The sequence below is a fragment of the Neovison vison genome, chromosome 5, assembly GCF_020171115.1.
Source record: "Neovison vison isolate M4711 chromosome 5, ASM_NN_V1, whole genome shotgun sequence".
Taxonomy (NCBI): domain Eukaryota; kingdom Metazoa; phylum Chordata; class Mammalia; order Carnivora; family Mustelidae; genus Neogale; species Neogale vison.
In genome coordinates this window covers 66,229,445-66,247,814 of record NC_058095.1, presented here as the reverse complement: position 1 = coordinate 66,247,814, position 18,370 = coordinate 66,229,445, and the positions used below count along the sequence as shown (strand labels likewise).

Sequence of the window (18,370 nt, the reverse complement as noted above, 5' to 3'; positions counted from 1 at the left end):
TAGGGAATTTGGGTAAATTGGAAGGGGAGGTGAACCATGAGAGACTATGGACTCTGAAAAACAGTCTGAGGGGTGTGAAGTGGCGGGGGGGTGGGAGGTTGGGGTACCAGGTGGTGAGTATTATAGAGGGCACGGCTTGCATGGAGCACTGGGTGTGGTGAAAAAATAATGAATACTGTTTTTCTGAAAATAAATAAATTGGAAAAAATATATAAAAACAAAAACAAACGATGAGCCTAAAGCCATACAGTAAAGATGGCAGAGACTGAAAGTTGAAATGCTCTGTTATTTCCAATAAACAACCATCAGACCAAAATAAATAAATAAATAAATAAATAAAATAAAATGGCCAATTTTATGTTAGGTATAGTTTACCACAATAAAAAAATTTCTAAAAGAACAATGAGGGGAAAAGGAAAAAAGCAGACTAGCATTTTCAAGGGAACCAGGGCTTTACCCAAATTACAACCCACCCCTCATTTTCCTTTTCTTTTTTGTTGAGGCCAAACATACTTACAACAAAGTATGTGGAGCTGGTTAATCTCGGTCTTAACTGTACAGCTCACTGAATTTTTTTTACATGTGTTTATATCTGTTTAACCACCACCAAGGCAAGTATAGAATATTCCAGGGGCGCCTGGGAGTCTCAGTCGGTTGAGACTGAGACTTGATTTCAGCTCAGGTCAGGATCTCAAGGTCATGAGGTCAAGCCCCTCATCAGGCTCTGGGCTCATTGGGGACTCTGCTTGAGATCCTCTCTCTCTCCCTCTCCCCCTTCCCCTTCTTCTGATCTTGCCCCCCAAATAAATAAATAAATCTAAAAAAGAAAAGAAAAGAAAGAAAAAGAAAAGACAGAAAAAGAACATTCTGCACCCCTGGAGGGTTCCTTCTAGTCAGTAACTCCTCCAGAGGTAAACAGTATTTTGACTTCTATCACCGTCATTTGGTTTTACCCAAATATGGTTATACTCTTTTGTGTCTAGTTTCTTTGACTTAGCATGCCTGTGGGATCCATGCATTTATTAGTGTATCAGTATTTCTCCTCCTCCTCCTTCTTCTTCTTTTACTGTGTAATTTCCATTGTATGCTAAATCATTATTTAATTTGCCCCTTCTGTTGACTGTCATTTGGGTTGTTCTGTTGGGGCTGTTGTAAATCAAGCTGCTGTGAATGTCCCTTTGATGAACTTACATACTCATTTCTCTTGAATACAGAATTAGGAGTGGGCTGGCTGAATCACAGGGTGCAGATATTCCATTTAGTAGATCCTGACAGTTTTACAAAGCATCTTACCAGTTCATACTTCTGCCAGCAGAGAGTTCCAGGTGCTTCCCAACCTCACCAACACTTGGTTTCATTTTGTTTTGTTTTGTTTTCTCCTTCAAGCCATTCTGGGGTGTGTGGAGTAATACCCCAAAATCTAAACAATGCAAAAGTGGAAATTTGTGTTTGTGTGCAAATATATAAACACCCAATCGTCAGTAAATGACCCTGAAGTTAGTGCCGCAGTGCGGGGCCGGACTTTGGTCTGTCAGCCCGAGTGGTGGGCAGTCTCCATGGACTTGAGGGCATTTTCATGCCTTTTCTTCAGATGTCAGATCAATTCAGAATGGTTCCAGGCATCTGCCTGGCTCCAGCCTTTTAGTACTAGTCCTCTTCAGAAATACTCTTCCCAGAAGACTTACCATGATTGCAAAAATGTATTTGCAGTGTTTCTCATGAACCGTGAATGTCATTTACCTGGGCCAGAACTGTGAGCTCGTTGAGGGGCTCCCAACTCTTAGTCTTTAATTCCTTTCAACAAGCATTTGTTACGCTGCTTCCAGGACAGGAAGGAAAGCAGAAAAGGAGCAGAGAGATTCTCCTTTCTCTCTGTCCTCCATTAGCAGTGTTCTTCTGGCCTCCAGAAGGTACCTCTCGTCCCTCTGAACATGTTGTCTGTGTGAGATCTTATACAGAGTGCATGGTGTAGAGCATATGGTATCATCCCTCTCCTTCCTCCGTATACATATGTGCGTGTATATCTATCTATGTATGTATACATATATACACATATATACATGTCCAGAATTGAGAAATATATTTTTAAGCTGTTTTTTCTTGCCCTTTAATTTTTTGTGCATTACCCTCACCTTGCTTTTTGTGCATCTCACAGTTCTTTCTTCATAGGCTCCCATCTTTAAAAAAAAAAAACAAAAAAACAACCAAAACAGAAAAGCAGCTTTAAAAAAAAAACCTCATTATTTGAAATGTGACAAGATGCGTAATATTCATATGCATAATATTTATATATAATATTCTTTGAAACATAGTGGAAGATCATATTGTAAATGATAGACGCAGGTTTATTTGGTTTGCATTTTTCTGCCGCACACGGTCGTGCTCTGACAAGTGCCTTTACTGCGTCTCAACCACTGGGCAGGTGGTACTGCTTGGTGCTTTCTTGGCTTATAGCACTCCTTACTGACAGTATACGTTCTCCTCCTCTGTCCTTCTGTCTCTTAGCTCAAGAGGGCCAGTAGCGAGGACATGCTCAACAAACCGGGAAGTACCGCCGCTTCCGGGGTGGTTCGACTGAAAAAGACTTCAACAGCTGGAGCCATCTCTGAGCTTGCAGAGAGCCGCCTGCGGAGCAACCCAGGTAGGGAGGACCCAGGTGGGAAGGAGCCAGGCAGGAGGGACCCCCAGTGGGAGGGACCTAAGCAGGCCATTCATCTTGGTGATATGAAAACCCTTTCATGATTCCTGCGTCCCTCCCCTCATCAGACGTGTATTACTGGCCACGTATGTGTGAGAGAGGGGTGCCCGTTCTGAGGTTGTCGTGGTGACAGGTGCGTTGGAGGGAATGAACCCTGTAGAACTCTCGCAGACGTGGGCGTTCGACATCCTTCCTGGATCCTCTGGAAACCTGGAAAACCCTGTGAATCACTTAGGCTGTGGTGGCCACCGGAACCGCGAGCTTTCCGTTTCACTGGTTTTCTGAGAATCAGAAAGAAGGGTTTTTAGCCATTGTGTCTGAGTTCAGAGCATGGGAAGCATCGGGAATGTATTTAATTTTCTTTGGGCGCAGGTACGTAAGAGAGCTAAGATTTCCATGGTCTGGCTGTTACAGTGCACATCTCCGTGCAAAATTGTCTAAATTGGGAAAATAGCTGAAATACATCATTATTAATTTATAATGGAAGTGAATAGTAGTATACTTACAATTTTTGAATTCTGCATAAAATACCACAATGCAGATTAGCTTTCAAAGGTGTATTTTAATTTACTCAGTTTTCCAAAAAGTTGACTCTATGAAAAGTATATGTGACTTTTTTTTTTAATGTAAAGGCCTCATATTTCTATACAATGGTTGTACTATTTTAAGGACTGGTTTCATACTGAATACAGACATTTGGTTTTAAATATACAACAAATGAAAGTACAGCTTGTTTTTATCACGCCAGCCTAAACGTTAATTCCAAAAGTTAACAGGGCACCACACACAAAAAAATGACAGAATACTCTCACTCTCAAATATTGATGTAAAAATGTGGGATCGAAATATTAACAAGTAGAATTCTATAAGAAATTAAAAGAATAATAGTGTAGATTGCAACCAAGTGGATTTATGGTCTCCAAGAGTACGTTATATTTGGGCATTTAGGAATATAATCTATTTTACAACATTACTAGACCAAAGGAGAGCCATTGGTCATCTCCAGAGATGGAAGACATGTTTGGCAAAATTAGCAATCCTTCTGATTTAAAAACAAACTTTTGGTATACTATAAATGTAGGGATCCTTCTCTAGTGGGATTAAGACACATGTATCTCAAGCCACAGCCAGAACTGTCCTCAAGGGTGAAATCCTGGAAGTATTCCCATTAAAGTCAAGAATGATTCAAGATTGCCTCATTACCACCATCATCCAGATTTTCCTGCAAGTATTAAATCAAGGCAGTGAGCCAGGGGAGCTCTAGCTACAGAAGTACTGGAAATGAGGGAACAAAAGTGATGATTTTCTCCAGAGGATAACATTGTATGCTTAGAGAAATGCTTAGAATTTCCTGAAAATTGTATCATTAGAAAAAACCAGAATGTCCTTCAAATCTATTAGATACAGTAGGAGTTCAACTTGTGGTTAGTTGTAGGATATTGAATATCAATAGCTTGCTTTTTTTTTAAGATTGTATTTATTTATTTGACAGACAGAGATCACAAGTAGGCAGAGAGGCAGGCAGAGAGAGAGGAGGAAGCAGGCTCCTCGCTGAGCAGAGAGCCTGATGCGGGGCTCGATCCCAGGAGCTTGGGATCCGCGGGGCTCGATCCCAGAACCCTGGGATCATTACCTGAGCCGAAGGCAGAGGCTTTAACCCACTGAGCCACCCAGGCGCCCCTATGAATAGCTTTCTTATCAGTGACTGGTTAGAGGAGATAAGTAACACAAGAACCAATCCCATTTATAAAGGAATATAAAAGGTGAAGTACTTAGGAATGAACTTAGTATTATAAAAGCCTATATATATTTTTAAAAATCTTAAAACTCTCTGGAAGGACATAAAAGCGTAAATAAGTAGAAGGATATACATGGTGCTTGAATAGGAAGGTCAAATATAATAAAGATTGAATTTCATCAATATTAATTGAATAAGTATAATATCTTAAGTATAATATCTTAAATATAATAACATTATCTTAATTACTCTATGAATTCAGTTTCATCCCAATTAAGGTATCAGTGGGAATTGACTGGGAGTGCAAACACTGGTAAAATGATTCTGAGTTTATCTAAAACAGTGGTTCTCAACTGGGGGCCTTCTGTCCTCCACCCTAACCCAAGGAGCAACTGGCAATGTCTGCAGACATTGTTGTCTAAATTAGGGGGGTGCTACTGACATCTAGTGGGTACAGGTCAGGGATTGCTGATCAACATCCTACAATGCATGGGACAGCCCTCCACAATAAAGAGTTATCCAGCCCAAAATGTTAATAGTGCCTCTGTTGATAAGCCCTGATATAGAAGACAAAATATTCTAGAATAACCAGAAAATTTCTAAAATTTCTTTGTCGAGGGACTAAGTTTAAGCATCTTGGAACTGGAGAATAGATATGCACTTCAGCAGAACAATGGAGAAAGTCCAGATTACACCTAGGGTAGTATAGAGATGGGACAGGATTGGACAAAGTGGCATATTATATCCAGCTAGATAATGCATTGGAAAATAATGACTGATTGGGTCTTTAGGAAAAAATAAAAAAACAAAGCTGGATCGTGATCTTATCCCTCTCCATCAAAATAAATTCCAGGTGGATTAAAGAATTTGATCTTAAAAAGTTCAACCATAAACATGCAAAGAAAAAACTCAGAGTCAGTTTGTAGTCTTGGCCTTAGAAGGGCCTCTCCAAGTAGAAACAAACACAGCAGCCATGTAAGAAAAGATGAAAAAAAATCACAATAAATATAAAAAACTGTTTTATAAAAAGTGGGAGTTAATTTGCAATCCATGTAACAGAAGGCATATTTACACAGAGCCTATATAAATCAATAAGAAAAAGAAAACAATGCAATAGAAAAATGGCTAGTTCACATTAAAAAATAAAGATAGGCACTAGAAAGATGCTCAGTCTCACCTAGAGCAATGTAAAGAAATGTAACAAAACAAGAATTGATGTGCTCTTTCCTCTCACTGATGAGGAAATATGAAAGGCATTTCTGGTGTTATCAAGGGTACAAGGAGCAGGACCCTACCTATAGTTGATATACAAGGGTGGTTTGATAATATCTGTCTACATTTGAAATGCATATAACCTTCCACCAAGTATCTCCTTGGCATTTAATATTACTGATTTACTTGAAAAAAGATGGCAGTAAATATGGACAGTTGAAGCATTATTATAATAGTAAAATACTGGGCACAGGTGTGTATCAGTACAGAACTGATTACATAAGTGATTTTCACCCAATGGAATAGTATGCAGCCATGAAAATGGACACAGTAGGTTTGTATGTACAAATAGGGAAAGATCAAAATACGTTATAAAGTGGGGAAAAGAACATGGTGCTTATGGTATGACCTTGTATGCTTTGCTTTTTTTAAAAGTATACATTAATTTAATATTTGAAATCATAACTTTCTTTGTGGAGGGATTAAAAGTGGTTATCTTTGAGGAGTTGCCAGAATTGGGTGGGGGAAAGAGACTTCATACTAGATCTTTCTATACTGTTTGAAATTTTTTAAACATATACATACAATGCTTTAAAAATTAAAAACAGGATATGGGGGGCCTGGGTAGCTCAGTGGGTTGAGCTGCTGCCTTCGGCTCAGGTCATGATCTCAGAGTCCTGGGATCGAGCCCCACATCAGGCTCTCTAAACTGTAATGGCCTATTGGGCTGCTAAGGTGCAGTTGTTATTCCTATAGTCCCCATTCGAATGCAGTACACTCCCTACTTTACTCCAATGAAATTATGTCCTTTGAATTAATACAGTTGAATTTGAAAATTACATTTTGTCACTGGAAACTTACTTTTGAATGTAGGCAGTCCTGAGCAATTTTCTAATCAGCTTTTGGACAGCTGCCGCTCTTGGCATTTGTCCCGTGTCCCCAAATTGCTTCATTCATGGCAAATCCAGACCCATGCATTTGCCTGTGAGCCAGCCGTGGGGCTGCATGGGAATGGTGCCCGTCAGCCAGTGATTCTGGGCTGGAGGGTCTACTACCCCTGCGGGGCCTAGTAGTGCGAGGTGGTCATTCGAATATGGGATCACATTTTTTTGTTTTTACACACATGAGAAACAGGGAAACGAAAGTTCTGGTACGGTAATAGGTGTGGGTTTTTACGTCTCAGTACCATGGAGACAAAGATGGGAATGATTTGGTGTATCAGAAATGGCAGCCGCATTGGATGCCAGACTTTACTGGACTTCCATCAGTTCTCTATACGTTGAGTACTAAAGAAAAAGAACTAAAGAAAGGCCAGATGAGTTTGACTTTGTAACTCCCATGCCCACCCAATGCTTCCACAACCAGCATCCTCTCCTGCTGGTTTTCTAGATCAATATTGTCAACCTGTCTGTGTTACAGCCCAGAGACACTCTTCCTTTTCTCCCTCTGGTGCTCTTTGTGTATATCTCATCTTACCCTATAGGAATAGATTTAGAGAAGGGAGTGGTTCCTTGTCTGTGGGCGGCTGCCCTCCCTGCTTACCCAGTGGACAGCTCATCCCAGGGTCCCAGGAAATATGAGCACCCACAAAACTACAAAGGAATCCAGCCACTAGGTGGCAGCCTTGTCAAAAGTCCGCTGTGCCCTTCGGCTCTGAGCCTGGGTTTCTGAGCACCCGGCTAACTACCGGACTTGAGAAAACAGCCCTCCTTTTGGTCATTCATTAATTCAGCAGATATTTCTGAGTGCTTTCTATGTGCCCAGCACTGTTCTAGGGAAAAGGACAGAGATGCCTGTGTCCATGGAGTCACATAGACAGGACGTGGAGGAGGTGATGACGTCAGTTGGGTAGAAAGGGGTGACCCATCCAAGAACAGCAAGAGGCTGCTGTGGCTGGAGCCCCATGAGCGAGGACAGCAGTGGGAGGCTGGAGCAGAAAGGCCAAGGAGGAGAAGAGTGACATGATCTGACCTCATTCCGAAGGGAGTCCATGGCTGCTTGCTGAGCGTGGACAAATGGAGTGGGAAGCAGGACCAGAGCTGGCAAGGAGGTGGCCTGCGCTGGGCCGTGGAACTGAGAGCAGCAATTAGCTTGTAGGTGCATTTTGAAGGGTAGAATCAACAGCTCTAAAAGGCCCTGATGGGTTCTTTTTTGTCATTGTTTTAACTGATTTATTGGAGAGAGAAAGCTTGAGTGGGGAGGAGCTGCAGAGGCAGAGGGAGAAGCAGACCTAGTGCTGAGCAGGGAGCCCGATGAGGGACTCCATCCCAGGATCATGACCTGAGCCGAATGAAGGCAGACGCTTAGCTGACTGAGCCACCCAGGCATCCCTGAATTTCCTTCCTTTTTTAAAGCTGAAGACTATTACGTTGTATGCATACACCGTATTTTGTGTATCCAATCATCCATCAATGGACATCTGTGTCATTTTCACCTTGTGGATACTGTGAAGAGCATTACTATGAACTTGGGTATGCAGACAGCCCTCTGAGTCCCTGCTCTTGATTCTTTGGGTTTTCTGCCCCTGAACAGGGACTGCTGATTCTCCCGGTGGTTTTGAGGTAGGTGGAGGGTCAGATTTCTGCTCACAGTATCTGTGGGGCTAGTGAGATGAAATCTGATGGGTGCCCAAGGGACGACCTTGAACACCAGTCCCTTCTGGAGAGAGCGCTTGGCCAGAGGGAGTTCCTGGAGCCACACCGATGAACGTTACAAAAACTGGCTCTACATGGGAGTGTTCATTCAGACCATTTTATACATAGCACACATGGGAAGGAAAAGAATGGTGTTATTTTAAACTGATACCAGTGTTTTCTCAAAGTTAAGGAAAGGGAACGTTCCATGCCAGCTGCACCTTGGTCAAGCTCTGTGTTAATGCTCACGGACTCTCAGACATCTCAGAGGACATTCCAGCATCAAAGCAGGCTCGCATCCAAAAAGGCATCCGTGTCCTCGCCTGCCCACGTGCCTATCCGTTCCCGGTTATCTGCATCAGACACAGCATACCTGTGGCTTCAGCCTAAGATGCTTGTTCTCTTTGATGTGGGAAGGCACTAACGCCACTAACTCAGAAGGTGGGCAGTCTTATTGCCAAGTTACATGCGAAGAAACGGGCCCATGTGGGTTTGGCGGTGTTCCCAAACTCACATCCAGTCCAGATTCTTTCCTCTGTGAAGTTGTCATTTGCCGGGGGGTGCGGCAGCTGTCTGCATACCCATGTTCACTGTAATGCTTTTCATAGTATCCACGAGGTGAAAATGACACAGAGGTCCATTGATGGATGAATGAAAAAACAGAATATGGTATATGCATACAATGTAATAGTCATCGGCATTAAAAAAGGAAGGAAATTCAGGGATAACCGTGGCTCAGTCGGGTAAGCATCTGCCTTAGTTTCTTCCCCTGTTAATATTTAACGTGTTCGTTAAAATATGTTTGAACATAAATGTTCGTCTGTTAATGGAATCCCTACCAATAGCTCACATTCTTTGCACAGTGTGTGCTAACTACTGTCCTAAGTACTTGACACATATTATCTCCTTTGGTCTTTACAATAACGCTAGGACCCAGGATCATCACTGTCCTTGCTGCTTTATAGATCAGAGAGATTATGCAGACTGTGCAAGTTCATGCTTCGAAAATATTGGGACCACGACTTGCCGATGAGGAAACAGGGCCCGAGAGACTGTGGCACAGGTGGGCTTGCTGGCATGAGAGTAGAGGTAGAAGGATGTTGGAGGTCTCAGGACTGAGAGGCCAGAGGGTGGGTGGGTTGGTCCCTGGCACGGGGCGGCGGTGGGGCAGGGGGCTTCGTGAGCCGGGATGTAGAGGACTTGACAGATTGGGATGGGGGTGGTCAGTGGATGACAAGGAGAGAAAAGAGGATGCCGGGTGTCACAGCATGAACCTCAGACATGGAGGTGGTGCCTTTCACAGGGCGGAAGAGAGACCATTGCAAAGTGACAGTTGTGGGTAGCAAGGACACCCACACCAGCTCCTGGCCCACGTTTTCCGGAAATGTGAGAAAAGGAACAGACTGACTGGAAAAGGAAGCTGTGGGAGTCATTCAGCCTCAGAAGTGATGGGACATTCAGAAAGGAGGCTCAGGGTAGGGGGTGTGCTGATTTCGGCTGTGAATTCTTGAGGGCCCTGAGGACAAAGGAGGGGCACCGCATCTACTTGGGGATGAGAGCCTGCAGAAAATCACAGACTGCCAGGAATAAGGTTTTCGGTTTCATTCTTTTTTCCTATTTCTTTCTTTTGCTTTTTTTTTTTTTTTGTAATATTACATGGATCATTTATTGATGAATACATTTTGTGGATAAAAAAAGTTAACATTTTAGATTCAGCATTTTCATTTATCTTTTTCTACATTTAATTCATTTTTTTTCTTTGGTAAGAACACTTCACATGAGATGGACCACCTTCCCAAATCGTTAAGCATGCACAATGTTGTAGGGCAGATCTCTGGAACCCTGCACCCACTGAACAGCAACTCCCAGCCCCCCTCTGCCCATCCCACCCCCTGCCACCGTTCTACTCTGCTTCCATGTAGAGAAGACTCTGGCTCTCTTCCATAACCCACGTAAGTAATTCATACGGCATGTGTCCTTCCGTGACCGGCTCACTTCACTTAGTGTGTCTTCAGGGTTCGTCCATGTTGTACCCTGTGTAAAATGTCCTGCCTTTTAAAGGCTGAGTCACATTCTACTGGACATAAGCACCTCATTCGCTTTATCCCCCCATCATCGAGGAGCCAGGAATGTGTTTTCACTTCTGGCAGTGCCTGGGGTAACCCCACGGTGGAGGAGGTTTTGAACTTGGTACTCATGTCAATGAAGTCCTGGATTCTTATTTTAGCTTGATGGTACCCTGTGGTGGTTCCGTGGCACTGTACGTCCCGGGACTGTGTGGTCAGTCAGGACTTGGGCGTGGGGCAAAGGTTTTTCTCTGAGTTTGCACAGAGATGCAAAGGTGGAGAGCTGGCTTGGGCTTTGCCGCCCCATTCTGAGTCCTCCTTTTCTGTGATTCTCAGAGGGGGGACCTCTCCCTGCATCTCCCCCAATAATACTGACATTTTTATACTCTTTCCATTCAGAAATGTGGCTCTCTCCATTTTTCTGAGTGCTCCTTTTTTTCTTTCTGTAAAGTCTGGTCTTCTTCTCTTCTTTTTCCTCCTCTCGCTGTTGAGTTTATGTCAAGGCTTTATACTTTTATTACTATGTGGATGAGATTCTGTAGTCGTTTTTTGTTTTGTTTTGTTTTGTTTTTTTTTTTTTTTAAGTAAGCTGTAGGCATAAGGGGGGACTTGAACCCATGATCCCAAAATCAGGAGGGGCATGCTGTACTGACTGTGCCAACTAGGTGCCCCCCCAGTCATTTTTTAAAATATGGAATGCTTCATAAATTTGTATGTTATCTTCCATACTAACCTCTGTGTCATTCCCATTTTAGATTGTGTGCTGCTGACGTGAACACTCGTATTTTTTTTAAAGATTTATTCATTTATTTGAGAGAGAGAGACATGCAGGGGAGTTGGGGGGAGGAGCAGAAGGAGAGGGAGAGAAAGAATCCTCAAGCAGACTTCCCACTGAGTGTGGAGCCTGATGTGGGGCTCGATCTCACAACCCTGGGATCATGACCTGAGCTGAACCCAGGGGTCAGACGCTTAGCTGACCGAGCCACCCAGGCACCCCTCATTGTATTTTTTAAATACGTACTTTCCTAACATTTAATTTGTAATTCCTTCCCTCCCTTACTGATGCCAGTAGTTTCCTTCAATGAACGGGTTCCCATTGATTTTCATATGTTTTCCAAGTGGATGATTGTATCAGCTTCAGATAACAATGCTTTTTGTCTCCTCCATGTACTCCAAAGGTACAAAAGATTGTACCTTTTTTGTTAAGTTTTTAATTTTAATTCCAGTGTAGTTAACATACAGCATTATATAGTTTCAGGTGTACAATACAGTAAGTCAGCAACTCTGGGCTCATCACGATAACTGTCCACTTACTCTGTCTCCTCTTACCCCCATCCCCCATCCTCCCCACTCCCCCCACCTCTGGTGACCGCCAGTCCATTCACTAGAGTTAAGAGTCTGTTTCTTGGTTTGCCTCTCTCTCTTTTTTTCTCCTTTTGTTTGTTTCACTTCTTAAATTTTCCACATATGACTGAAATCGTATGGCATTTGTTTTTCTCTGACTTATTTCACTTAGCCTTATACCCTCTAGCTCCATCCCTGTCACTGCAAATGGCAAGATTTCCTTCTTTCTTATGGCTGAGGAATATTCCATTGTATATATATACTGCATCTTTTTTTTTAAGATTTAAAAAAATTATTTATTTATGTATTTGTCATAGAGAGAGCAAGGGCAGGCAGAGTGGCAGGCAGAGACAGAAAGAGAAGCAGGCTCCCTGCTGGACAAGAAGCCTGATGCAGGACTCGATCCCAGGACCCTGGGATCATGACCTGAGCCGAAGGCAGTGGCTTAACTGACTGAGCCACGCAGGTGCCCCTATACCACATCTTCATTATGTATTCATCTGTCAGGGGACACATGGGCTACTTCCATAGTGGGCTATTGTAGATAATGCTGCTCTAAACATAGATAATGGTACCTATATCCTTTTGAATAATAAATACCCAGTATGATACCTAGATCTTCAGGTAGCTCTATTTTTAACTTTTTGAGGAACTTCTATACTGTTTTCCACAGTGGCTGCACCAGTTCACATCCCCACCAGCCGTGCAGAGGGTTCCTTTTTCTCCAGACCCTCGCCAACACCTGTGGTTTCTTGTGTTGTCGATTTCATCCACTCTGACTGGTGATATCTCACCACAGTTTAGGTTAGCATTTCCCTGATGGTGACTGATGTCCAGGGGTTACATCTTTTATTTCTGTTTTCTGCTGTATTGTGCGGGCAACCCAAGTTGTATTAAATGCTAGCGATGTCCTTGTTCTCATTTTACTGTGACTGCCTTTGCCATTAAATAGTACACAGAAAGATTGCTGGAGATGATGTGTGCACATTCAGTTTTTGCCGCCTTGTTTTGCTCAGAGTTCTTAATAGGATTGGTGGCAGGTTGATTAAATACCCTCCCAGTGGCCTGTTACACTTTTTTTTTAAAGATTTTATTTTTATTTATTTATTTGTCAGAGAGAGAGGAGCGAGAGTGAGCACAGGCAGACAGAGAGGTAGGCAGAGGCAGAGGGAGAAGCAGGCTCCCTGCCAGGCAAGGAGCCCGATGTGGGACTCGATCCCAGGACGCTGGGATCATGACCTGAGCTGAAGGCAGCTCTCAACCAACTGCACGACCCAGGCGTTCCGCCTGTTACACTTTTATTGTTGCTTTTCTTTTCACTCTGGACTCTCCCCTCAGGAGAATCACATGTGTCTATGTTTGGTCTTCTGGGTATGTCTTCCACATTATATATTTTCTTCGATTCTTTAGGTGACTTTTCATTCATCTTCTGATTTCTTTTTTCCCCCTAAGATTTATTTATTTATTTGAGAATGAGAGAGCCTGCACAAGCAGGAAGGGCAGAGGGAGAGAGAATTTCAAGCACACTGCACTGAGTGTGGAGCCTGAAGGGGGGCTGGATCCCAGGACCCTGATACCATGACCTGAGTTGAAACCAGGAGTTGGAGACTTAACTGACTGAACCACCCAAGTGGCCCCGATCTTCTGATTTCTAACCGTTTACCACCTAGTATGTTTATTGTGTGTTTCTTTACTTCACATATTGTGTTTTTAATCATTAGCCTAATTTCTCTGATCTCAAATTGCTTCTCCTTCATGACTCCTTGCTCTACCTCTGAAGCTACAAAAGCTCCTTGAATTTGGGGATTCAAGTTAGAGATTTTCTAAAATTTCCTGTTTCTTCCAATAACTTTGTTTTACAGGTTCATGTTTACCTGGGTTTCTCTGGTGGTTCCCCTTTTATGAACTTCCAAAACGTTCCATATACACCCAGTGATTTTTTTTCTAGGTTCATTCTGTACAGAAGGAAGTCTGTGTTTGTCCAGAATTGGAAAAAAAAAAGGGGGGGGGATTCCTTGTAGAGGATACCACTGAAGTGTAAGGTCATATCTTTTATGCCCAGTTAAGGGAAGAAGGAAGAACGTTTTTGCATGGGTCAGGGTGAGAGTGGGGCGGGTACTAGAGCCTGAAGTAAGTTTTGCCATTTTTGGGGGTTTTTTTGGTTTGTTTTGGTGTTGTGTTGTTGTTTTCATCTCTGCCAGAAGGTGGCGCTAGTTTCACCCTCTTGCTTGCTCACAGCTTGTGCTGTTAGCTGGTCCTGGCTTTGTTGCTCTTGTTAGTGTCTCCCGGGCCCCCACTTTATTTCCCATGCACAGCTTTGCGAGTGGAATTCCGTCAAGGAGAAAGGAACACCAGAGTGCTTTCTGGAGGTCCACCTTGCTGGACCCGCTTGCACTTTTTAATCAACGAGTATTGTATAATGCAACCTGATATGAAATCCACTCATACTATAACTTACCTATATGCATTACTGAAAAAAGATCAGTATCACGCCCTACCTATAAGGTACAGGAAAAATAAAAGGAAAAGAACTTCTAACCAAATGCCATGTTGTTTTCAGTCTGTAAATGCTGGAGGCGGGGTGTATATAAACAGGTCTGAGTAAGGGGGGTTTAAACACCCACGCAGTGCTGACACCAATGACTCTCTCTAATGCTGGCAGTGCAGGGTAAACCGAGCCATGTAAAGTGCTGTCTTCTTCCATCAGTGTGCTGGTTAGTTGCATTCGTAGAAAATTCAGTGTACGGTCACATTGTGTAAAGACTGTTTTTATGTTGCTAAGTAAAACAGAGTAAGCTTCTGGGCTCAGATCATTATAAACAGTTTTTTCATCTCCAAGAGGCTGGCCTGCCCTAAGAAAGGAGAATGGGCAGGGCAGGCACACCCTGACATTAGCAAGACCTGGGTCAAGAACACAAATGTATTCCCACTGTTTATTCCTACTGTTCTGATCAGTAATGAAATATCCTAGTAAAGAATACAAAAAGTCCAGGATTTCAGATGACCCATTAGTTTGTAGGTTTGATGAAAATAGTTTTCTTGCTCCTTTTCATTGTTTTTATCAGGAATGATTGAATTTTATGTGGCAAAGTTTGTTCTTTTTTTTTTCTTGGCTTTTTTTTCCTGTGTTCCACGTTAGTGTGTTCTAATTTTTATCACTTTGTGGTTTACAATCCTCCTCAAAAACTAAAAAAAGTAATGATATTCAAAGTGTATATTTTTATGTAAGTTTTCACCAAGATGTAAATTAAAGTCAATATAAAAGTGGAAAATGAATTTCATGTTTTGAAAATAAACTGTTAATTTTACAATAATTGAAGATTCACCTGCAGTTGTAAGAAATAATAGAGAAAGATTCCCCTGTACCATTTAACCAGATTCCCCCAGTGATAACATCTTGTAAAACAACAGTAAAATATCACAACCAGGATACTGACATCAGTACAGTCTGGTTATAGGCTATTTCCATCACCACAAGGATCCCTCCCATGTAGCCACATTCAGTTCCCTGAATGTGTCCCCATTCCCCCCCTTTTTAAAATTTTATGTATTTATTTGAGAGAGTGAGAGAGAGCATGAGAGGGGAGAGGGTCAGAGGGAGAAGCAGACTCTCTGCTGAGTGGGGAGTCAGATGCAGGACTCGAACCTGGGACTCAATCCAGGGACTCCGAGATCATGACCTGAGCTGAAGGCAGTCGCTTAACCAGCTGAGCCACAGGCACCCCTCCTCCCATCTTCTTCTTCTGCTTCTGCTTCTGCTTCTGCTTCTGCTTCTGCTTCTGCTTCTACTTCATTTATTTGACAGAGAGAGACAACATAAGTAGGCAGAGAGCAGGCGGGAAGCAGGCTCCCACCAAGCGGAGAGCCCAATGCGGGGCTCGATTCCAGGACTCTGAGATCATGACCTGAGCCGAAAGCAGAGGCTCAACCCACTGAGCCACCCAGCTGCCCCTCCTCCCATCCCCTTCTTAATCTAGACAACTAATCTATTCTGTTTCTACAACTTTGTTATTTCAAGAACATTATAGAAACAGAATCATACAGCCTCTAAGCCTTGGGGACTGGCTATTTACATGCAGAATAATACTCTGGACATTAATCAGGGTTGTTGTGTGCGTCAAACGTTTGTTCCTTTTAAATTTTTTCATGGTATTTCATGGTATGGATATGCCACAGTTTAATGATCCCTGACCCCGCTGAGCAGGGAGCCCGATGCAGGACTTGATGCCAGAACCCTGGAATCATGACCTGAGGTGAAGGCAGATGCTTAACCGCCTCAGCTCCCAGGTGCCCCTCATTATAGTTTTAATTTGCATTTCCCTGATGGCAGTGATACTGAACATCTTTTCATGTGCTTATAGTACTAGAAAAATCTTCAGTGAAATATTTTGTTCATGTCACTCACTCTTTTCCCGGTTGGAGTGCTAGATTTTTTTTCCTCCTGAGTCCTGTGAGTTCATTATTGTAAAATTCTAGATACTAGTTCTTTGTTGTGTATGTGGTTTGCAAATATTTTCTCCCGATCTCCACTTGGTCTTTTTATCCTCATAACAGGGTCTCTCACAGACCAAAACTCTTTCATTTTGATGAAGTTCAATTGACCTTTTTTTTTTTTAAGATTTTTAAAATTTAATTTGACAGACAGAGATCACAAGTAGGATGAGCAGCAAGCAGAGAGAGAGGGGGAAGCAGGCTCCCTGCTGAGCAGAGAGTCCGATGTGGGGCTCCATCCCAGGACCCTGGGCTCATGACCTGAGCTGAAGGCAGCGGCTTAACCCACTGAGCCACCCAGGCGCCCATATGACTGTATTTTTAATTGTGGCAGTCATTGCTACAGTAATGAGGTGCGATTGATTTTTGTATGTTTATCTTGTTTTTTTTTAAAAGATTTTTATTTATTTATTTGAGAGAGAGACAGTGAGAGAGAGCACGAGAGGCGAGAAGGTCAGAGGGAGAAGCCGATTCCCCATGGAGCTGGAAGCCTGATGTGGGACTCGATCCCGGGACTCCGGGACCGTGACCTGAGCCGAAGGCGGTTGCTTAACCAACTGAGCCACCCAGGCACCCTGTATGTTTATCTTGTATATTGTGAACTTGCTGAACTCGCTAGTTCTAGATTCTTTTATTTAGATTTCTTGGGACTCTCAAGGTTGTATACAGCTGACCCTTGAACACAGGTTTGAACTCTGCCATCTGCTTATATGCAGATTTTTTTAATATAAATACAGTACAGTACTATAAATGTATTTCCTCTTGTGATTTTTTAAAAAATTTGTTTATTTGAGAGAGAGAGAGTGCATGAGTAGGGAGAGATGGCAAAAGGAGAGGGGGAGAGAGAATCTCAACCAGACTGTGCACTGAGTGTGGAGCCCCGACTCGGGGTCAGTTGCACGACCCTGAGATCACAACCTGAGCCGAAACCAAAAGTCGGACGCTTGACCGACTGAGCTACCTAGGTGCCCTTCTTATGATTTTCTTAATACCATTTGCTTCTCCCTAGCTTACTTCATTGCAAGAATGCAGTATGTAATACATAATAACATACAAAGTATGTGCTGATTGACTGTTTCTGTTATCAGTAAGGCTTCTGGCCAACAGCAATCATTAAGTTTTGGGGGGAGTCACAACTGACACACAGATTTTCGATCGTGCAGGTGGTGAGTGCTTCTAGCCCTATAACTAAGTATAACCATGTTATTTGAGGGTCAGCTGTATATGTACATCTAGACATAACATGGAGTCAAGTATAATTCGGAGGGGAAAAAGGAAAGCAAAACCTGAAACCCTGAGCAAGCTAGTCCAGACACTGCAGATTTTTTTTTCCTTTAACTGCTATCATCCCTAAGTAGGGGATTCTATTAAGGAAGATATTTGTGTGTGAATCACATTTTATAAAAATATCCATATTCCAGGTTCTGCTCTAGGTTCTACGTATCATTTCATCTAAATCTCATAACTCTATGAGATGGGTAAGATTTGCTTTATTTTACAGACAAACAATAGAGATAAGAGAAGAATATCAATACAATTAGAAACAGAAAAACTGTAGAGAAAAAGTAGACAAAGAGCTGGTTCTTTTTTTTTTTTTTTAAAGTAGGCTCTACAGCCTGCGTGGAGCCCAACTCAGGGCTTGAAATCAGCACCCTGAGATCAAGACCTGAGCCAAAATCAAATCAAGAGTCAGACAGTTGGGGCACCTGGGTGGCTCAGTGGGTTAAAGCCTCTGCCTTCGGCTCAGGTCATGATCCCAGGGTCCTGGGATCGAGCCCCACATCGGGCTCTCAGAGAGCCTGCTTCGCGTCCTCTCTCTTCCTGCCTGCCTCTCTGCCTACTTGTGATCTGTCTGTCAAATAAATAAATAGAATCTTTAAAAAAAAAAAGTCAGATACTTAACTGACAGAGCCACCCAGGCACACTGCCTACAAAAAGCTGGTTCTTAAAACAATCGATGAAGTTGACAAACCTCCAGCAAAACCCACAATGAAGAAAAGAGGAAATACAAATGACCCGATGGAACAAAACAGGATTATCACTACATGCCTTGCAGACTCGAGAAGGATCGAAAGGAATGCTGCGCACCACGGCACACGTGAATTTGACAACTTAGAAGAAATGGACTGGCTGGTTAAAAGCTGCCACTCCCCACGTGCAGATGACACGATTGTCCCAAGTGCCCTGC

The 18,370-nt window shown here is 42.8% G+C and overlaps 1 protein-coding gene across 1 annotated transcript in view; it reads left to right on the top strand.

The window, feature by feature from the left end:
- Positions 1–18,370, top strand: part of LOC122907377 (cytospin-B-like) — a 426,680-nt gene that overhangs the window by 320,202 nt on the left and 88,108 nt on the right. The window contains 1 exon segment of the mRNA XM_044250267.1: positions 2,506–2,641. Coding sequence (XP_044106202.1) covers positions 2,506–2,641 — 136 coding nt within the window.